This window comes from Trachymyrmex septentrionalis, unplaced genomic scaffold (assembly GCF_001594115.1).
Source record: "Trachymyrmex septentrionalis isolate Tsep2-gDNA-1 unplaced genomic scaffold, Tsep1.0 scaffold20, whole genome shotgun sequence".
In the NCBI taxonomy this organism is placed as follows: Eukaryota; Metazoa; Arthropoda; class Insecta; order Hymenoptera; family Formicidae; genus Trachymyrmex; species Trachymyrmex septentrionalis.
The window spans coordinates 6021228-6029108 of record NW_017305180.1 but is presented as its reverse complement, the minus strand read 5'-3'; the positions used below and the strand labels follow the sequence as shown (position 1 = coordinate 6029108).

At 39.4% G+C, this 7881-nt stretch overlaps 1 protein-coding gene across 1 annotated transcript in view; it reads left to right on the top strand.

The window, feature by feature from the left end:
- Positions 1-5023: 5023 nt before the first annotated feature.
- LOC108747847 (protein charybde-like) overlaps positions 5024-7881 on the top strand; it is a 7006-nt gene continuing 4148 nt past the window's right edge. The window contains exons 1-2 of the mRNA XM_018485704.1: positions 5024-5353; positions 7542-7725. Coding sequence (XP_018341206.1) covers positions 5305-5353; positions 7542-7725 — 233 coding nt within the window. The 5' untranslated portion in view covers positions 5024-5304. The remainder of the gene's footprint in view (positions 5354-7541; positions 7726-7881) is intronic.

Here is a 7881-nt window from a genome sequence, read left to right as displayed (position 1 = left end):
AGACGAAGAGAGCGCGAGTGAGAGAGACGAAGAGGGACGGAACGAGCGAGTGGGAGACAAAGAGAGCGTGTGAGAGAGAGAAGCAGGTAGAAACGAGGGATAGAGGCACTTAATAGAGAAAGAAAATTGCAATAGAAAAGAGCGAGACAGCGCGAACGTCATGTTATTCGCGATCACGTACTCGCCTCCACGTAAGCGAAACAAAGAGATCGATCGGCCGAGTTGCGGGGAGCGACGACCATAGCTATGGTTCCTTTCTCTCTCTCTCTCCTGATTTACGGAAACATGATTCACTTTTCTTACGGTCTCGCGACTCGGTCTCGCGACTGATGGCGAAATCAATGTGTCTTGATTGACGTGCGAATGAGTTAATGATAAAGTCGAGATCGCACGCTGCCTATCAGGCCGCGGGGGCCAGGCATTATCGGGAGTTTGTTTGTACGAGGAGCACAGCGGCCGCGGAGATAAAAACGGCACTTCCGATAGAGATGTTATTTTCCAGAATCTACAGGCGTGTGTTGTTCCATCAATCCTGCGTTTTACGTATCGTCTGATTTATACATGTATTCGTTGTTCCCGAGGATCCGCGAAGACAGGCAGGGGATCCGTCAAAGAGCCACTGCAAATCCGTATGGGCTTTTATTCCAGACAAACTTGCTCAAACGTACGCATGTAAAGGAAGTTATCTAATCGCATTTCTACGTACGTTGAATAGAAATGCGATTTAGATAATTTTCTTTAGGCGGCACATTTATGCGGATATACAAGTTTGGCTTTGGAGAGATCCTAAAGGATCATTTATACTGGCCGTAACTGTTAGCTTACTTGTTGTAAGCTATGAGAAATCGATTATTCATCAGTCAAACGTGAGGAGAATAATAGACTTCATTTTCCTCCACATTCGATTATGATTTATCTTAATCGATTCTTAATTATTTGATCATGCAGCTGCGAGATTCACAGCATTTTTCCGTTGGGAAAACTAGCTTCCACACTGACGAATTGAATGCAAATTGATATTTTTGATGTTAATAAATAATTTAATCCTTTTAACGTTATCGTGACAACAAAGAATATGTAATTAAAAGGTTTAAATTATCTATTAACACTGAAATATGTCAATTGATTTGCATTCAATTATACTCTTGTCAGTGTGTATCATATTAGTTTTCCTAGTGGAAAATACTATCAGTCTTTAGGAGCTTGAGGACCGTGGCACTCAGAAATACTTAAACAATAAGGAAATCAACATGTTAGATTTGCTACAATAAAAAAAAAAGTTTACTAAATTTTAATAAATATATATTTAAATAGTACTAAGGTTTAAGATTATTAAATCTATTACGTTTCGGGACTCATCAAACGACATTTCATTGCGGATTATTTTATCTGTCTGATATCGTTCAGTTGATGCCGATTAAACGATTGTACAATATTTATAAACGCGCGATAAGAGAGAGAGTGTACATGTACATCGTAGATACGTACGGGATTTAAACGCGATACGCGATCACGTTTGTTGATCCTCAGCAATGATTTGGACCTGCGGATATTTCATTCGACGGATTTTTTTTGGGTCGCTGGCAGCATAGAACTTTGAATTTATTATAGATCGCCCGGACCTGTCAGGCAGGTTTTTCGAATCTTCGCGTTGTCACAGATTCTTAGGAATACCGGTGATCCGGTATTGTTGGGCCCCTGCAGTATTTTATCCACGAAGACCCTTTTGGAGTCACAGGTGTTCGCTACTCCTTCGCGCGTTTCATATATTTCCTGGATATGTATTGTGGAATTATTCGGAATGAATTCCGATCAAAATTGCGTTCACATCGTTCCCCAGATTTCTATTATATTTTACGTATCCCGTGTGTCGGTCGCTTTCTCGGATTCGTCAATCTAAAATTCAAGGAGTTGTACCCATTGTTTCGATATTTTTGTCAATTCATGGAGTTGAAAAAAAATATCGGATAAACAGGAAGTATATTTTCCACATGTGTAATTCTATTTTCTCGTTTCCCCTATTTGCACCCAGTCGCTTTCACATTTTCGTCAATTTAAAATTCACTCCAAGAGTCGCGGAGCATGTCGAAATAACGGATAAACCGAGGAATAAACAGAAAGATTATTATGTTCCACGCGTTTATCTCGAATGCTTCTAAGAGAATCATTTATAATTTGTTTTGCAGTCGAGATGTATAAAAAGATAATTCTATTTCTTGTTTTAGCATTCGACCGCTTTCTCATATCCTCCAATTTTAAATTCACTCCAAGAATCGCGAAATATATCGAAATAATGGATAGATCGAGAAAAGAGAGAGAGAGAGAGAGAGAGAGAGAGAGAGAGAGAGAGAGAGAGAGAGAATAAAAACAGGAAGATTATTATCTTCAACGCGTTTATCTCGAGTGCACCCAAGAGAATTACTTATAATTTGTTTTGAAGTCGAGATGTAGAAAAAGATAATTCTTTCCTCTGTCATACACCGTTCTCGTTCAGTAATCCATTTACCTATAGCTCTCATCCCCCGTGATTTCCATAATCGCGGCGGTTTTCTCGCCCAAACGCGTAACTCCCGCGAATATGAAGCTTTTATACTCCGAATGCATCTCTCGGTCAGATCTATTGTCCGAACGTGACCGTCTTTGTATTAAAACTAACGGCACGAGCGCGCTAATCTTGTAACTCTCGTTACATAAATCCTCCTCTCGCGTGCGACCCAACGTGTCCTCCGGATTAGAGGCCGATAAAAAAAAAAAAAAAAGACACTTATCATGTACGACCTATTTGTCAACGTGCGAAAAATAATTCTCGTCGACGAAAGGATACAAACATTTTCTCCGTTTCGTAACAAACGTGACGGGGCGACTTATCGGATGGAAAAATAGAGTGATATCGAAATAAATCGACACGAACGGTGTGTCGAATCGGATATTACTCGTCTAAAAAAAGAGGAGTAACAATAAATCGCGTATTCTGAGTGACAGTAAAAAAAAGGGGAAGAAAAAAGAACGGTACGATTAAAAAAGTAGGTACTCTTTATACGCGACGAGAAAATAAATATATCGTGTCGGGCGAATCAACGTTCGAAATGCTTTTCGTGAGACCGGTAGTAGAGCTTGCTTAGATCAAGCATAGCCGTGAGCAAGTGCTTCTTAACACAATTGAAAGTCTTACGCAATACGATTTTCACAATCAGCTTTTATCGGGTTCTAGATTTTTTTTATATTTATTATCCTTAAATATAAGTTTCTTATTGGAATTCTCGTAAAAAAGTGTTTTTTTTTTTTTCAATCGTGATTCTTAGTACAATTTCCTTATAAAAATTTAAATTTGTTGGTCAATTAATCACTTATTTTGAGTATTGTTAAAATATTGTTAACGAGTAATTTTGAATACTGAAAATAAACAATTAATTGGCCAGTATTAGTATTAAATTTCTATAATGGTTGGAAATATTAAACATAATTAGAAATCTTATGCAATGCGTACGGTTTTCATTTTCATAATCAGTCTTTATATCGAGTTCTACATTTTCTTTTTTATATATCGTCTTTTTTATATTCGTCTATATCTTTAAGTACAAGTTTCTTATCGAAATTCTCGTAAAAAAAAAAAAAACTATACTATTTTAAATTGTGATTCTGAACATAAATAGAAATCTTACGCAATGCATGCAATTTCCACAATCAGCCTTTACGAGTTTTATATTTTCTCTTTGATGTGTCATTCGTCTACACCTTTAAATACGAGTTTCTTATTGAAATTCTTGTAAAAAAAAAACCTATTTTAAATCCTGATTCTTAACATAATCAGAAATCTTACGCAATGTGTACAATTTTCAGAATCAGCCTTTATAAGTTTTATATTTCCATTTTGATTTGTTATCCATCTACGTCGTTAAATATGAGTTTCTTATAAAAATTCTTGTCAAAAGACTTCTAAATTATAATTCCTAATCAACACAATCCGAAAATCTTACATAATGTACTGATTTTTATAATCAGCTTTTACGAGTTCTGTATTTTCTTTTTGATTCATCGTTCTACGTCTTTAAGATACGAGCATACGAGCTTCTTATCGAAATTCTCGTCACAAAAAGACTTGAAAACTGTGATTCTTAACAATTTGACAATCCTACGTAATGCGCAGTTGTCACAATTAGCCGTTGCGAGTTTTATATCTCTTTGATTTGTCATTTGTCTACGTTCTTAGATAAGTTTTTTTTTAACCGAAAATTCTCGTCAAAAGAAGACTTTTTTGTTTTCAAATCGTGATTCTGTCGTGACGACTTTTTACCATAACCTTCGCTACAGCCAGGGTCAGCTGATCCCGTAGCCCCACAGCAAAACACAACACCTCATTCTGAATTTCTAAAACAGGTTTTTCTCCCCTCCGGGATGCAGGCCAGAAAGGAGGTGTGTATGTACGGCTCTCCCCGTCATTTTACATCGGGAGCGCGGATCTCTCGATTTTTATCCAAATCGCCCACGCTTAAAAAACCCGCTACCGGGCGAAGGGCAGTAATTTCACCTGCGGTTTAACACGCGCGTCTCGTCGCGGCGTTAAAAGCCGCGATAAAAGGTTGCGCGACGTAATGCACGTCGACGAGAGATGAGAGTAGGCAAGAGACAGAGGGAGCGGCGGGGAGGGGAAAGGGAGAGAAAGAGAAAAGGGGAGAGAAAAAGAGGAGAAAAACAAAACGAGCATCGTGGGTGAAAAAAAAACTCGGATGTACCGTCGTCACCGGCGGCAACAGCGGATAGATCCCCTCCGAGGAGGTTCGCACTCGCACGTTCTCGCACGCTCTCGCTCGGTCGGGGTGCCGAGCGTGACCGAAGGCCGGCGCGAGTATCGCCGGAAACGGCCGAAGTGCGGACGTACTGCCGAAACGTCACGTAGGCGATGTTGCTAGGCGGTCGACCGTAGGCGACGTGGGGTGAAGAGAATGGCGGGGTATCCTCGAGGTGGGATCGCCCGTATAAAAGTCGCGTCAGCGACCGGCGGCCGATCAGTCGAAAGGGTGAATTTGCCGTAGATCTTTGTCGAGAGCTCGCTCTCTCTCTCTCTCTCTCTCTTGATTCGCTGTCGCTCCGGTGAAAGCTTTTCGGTGTTTAACGAATCCGGTCGCCGATTGTCCGTCGTCAATCTGTTTCCCCGCGGCCGCTTTCCTCGCGTTTCCAACAGCCTCGTCTATCGTTCGCCGTCGATATCTCTTTCTCGAGGAAAATCGCGTTGCCGTCCGGCAAGGCCGACGAGAAAGCCGTGTCCATTGTGCGTCCGCCGCTGCAAGACTTTCTCGCGAAATCATGGAGGTCCTGCCGTGTCCTGTCAACGTGGACTTCAGCAACACTCGAGGTAAGTGCGTACAGATGTAACGGCTGTCTCGCGGCGCCGGTTTCCCTTTAATTTTCCCCGTTCTCGCGCTTCAATTGTCTCGGCCTCTCCGTTTCTCTCCTCCATCGAGCGAGCCGTTGTTCTCAGCTGACAACGCCGGCCGCAATCAGCTGATTTTTGCTTTCGCGACACGTTTCGTCGCGGCTGCACCGTTCGAAAAAATTTACTCCGATTTTTTTTTTAATACGGACGGAGACTCGATTTCGAGGTACACCGGCGATTTACCGGCGGAACGTCGAATTATAGTTGCGTCAGCGTCGATCTTCCGATCGTACGAGGAGGAGGGGATGCCCTTCGCTGTCGTTTTTCCATGTTCCTCGATTGTTCTCCGTCTAGCTCTCTTTCCACTTACAGACTGTCTTCGGCGTGTTTATAAATGGAATTTTCCTAAAATTTAGCGCTTTCGATCGTCCGCATAAATAAATACGGATTAACGGACACAAAGAGAGTACTTCAGTTTAATTGCTCTTACGGATCGTTGTAGAATACAAACAAGGTTTCGTCAGCTGGATGATGCAAAAACTCATAACGTGAATATATTCCTTTTATTAGGCAATCGATCATATCTTATAACTCGCTTTGTTGTGACATTTTTTTTTTATTTCCGATTCCAGCAGTTTCGATGATAAAAACGAGAGCTCCAGTAATGATTTCAGAAACGTTAGAACACAAAACGGAAGGGTTGATTGTTGATAAGTGGCATAGAGAGATTGTGATTTTTGTTAAGCGCGACAAGATAGATAAAAAAAAAAATCGAGGTCAAACGAGTTCGTACGAGCTTACCTCCTCGCCGGCCGCTAGAAACAATGGTCGAGGCAGGCTCGAGATAGAATCGACCGAGTGATCGACATACGTCTATTTCTATATCAATGTAGATTAACTTTAATCTCAATTTGACTTACTTTTATTTTCGAATTCTTAGAAACGGAAAAAAATTCTTAGAAAATAATTAGAAACTGGAAAAGAGTAATAAATAAATTTATCAACTAAGGCCAAAAATGACAAAATTTATTTATTTATTGAGTAATAAATTTATTTCACATTTTTTAAATTAACAGGACATCATTATAGTTTCGTAAAAAAAAAAAAAAAAAAAACCGAACTAGAAAAGAGCTATAATAAAATAAATTATTTATCAATTGAGGCAAAAAAATGATAAATTTATTTGTTGAATAATAGATTTATTTTATATTTTGTAAATTAATGAGCAAGGACATTGCTACAGTGTGATAAAAAGTAAATTAAAACTAATCTATATTGGTGGAAATAGGCAATAGAAGAAAAAAAAAAAAAGAAATGTTACAGTTCAGATATTCTTTCGACGATCACGCATTGGTTAAAAAAAAATGAAATGCATGGCGAGGTGGGAGACTCGACGTTGGTTGCGTCCTCGCTCCTAACGACTGTTCTTTGTTATGTTGCACAGACGTCGGTTTTAAATAATAAAACGATGATCTCATCGCTTGATTAATCGGGATTATATGCTGCGATCGAGTTAATGCGAGCGTAAAATTAGCTAATATCTAGAATCTACTTGCGGAAACAAGAATCGGCACTGATTAACATTACATTTGAGTTCGGATTATATTTAGGTGGAATGGCAGATAACGTGAATCATCATCGAGAAGCAAAATATGTTTTTTCGTTTCGCCTGTGGCTTTCGATTACATCCGATAATATCGGTTGACTTGTTAATGCCTAAGATTACGTCAGTTCGTACTTTTTATCTCGGAAGATAAATAGGAGGCTATTATACTTTTCATATACTTTGACATTTTTTTGGGCGAAAATTCGTGGGAAAGTTTAAATTACGAATTATTATTATTCTAAATAATAATTTTTGTTTAATTAAAAGAATTGTTATTTGGGATAATAATTCGCATTTTTTAGGATAAACTATTATTTATCCTAAATGTGTAATTTAATAGTTGTTTAATAAAATTTCCATTAACGAGACAATTAGTTCGAATTAATTTCATTTAGGTTTTGAAGTAATTGGGAGAATGACTGTTGAGCTGTCTGTAGGCTTGAAAATAGAAGAAAAAGTGATCTGCCACTTTCTTTTCAATTGACCGCTTTAACGTTTAGTTTACTCACTGGGAGGCTGAGAGAGCGCATGCGCTTAATTTTGTTTAATTAATTGTTACAGCTGGAAACGAGACGGACGAATTGGACGGTGCTTGTCAGGCGTTGGCGAAGAGGCTGGAGGTTGAACTCAGGAGGGCTAAACACGCCCAGCTGGCTTGCGGCGAGGTCCTCCTACCTGCCGATTTGCTGCCCAAGATAGCCAAAGATGTACTTACGATGGCAGAGAATGAGCCCTGCGGCCTTCGGTAAGTTGAATTTTCCATGTTGCCGAAATAACCCTTCCCATTCTCGAGTGATTCGAATTCGACCAAATCAACACGATCCGCGAATCCAGATAAATATTATTTCGCGCAACAAGTGTCCATCTGGAAAATATAGAAAAACTTTACTCCAAATTGTTT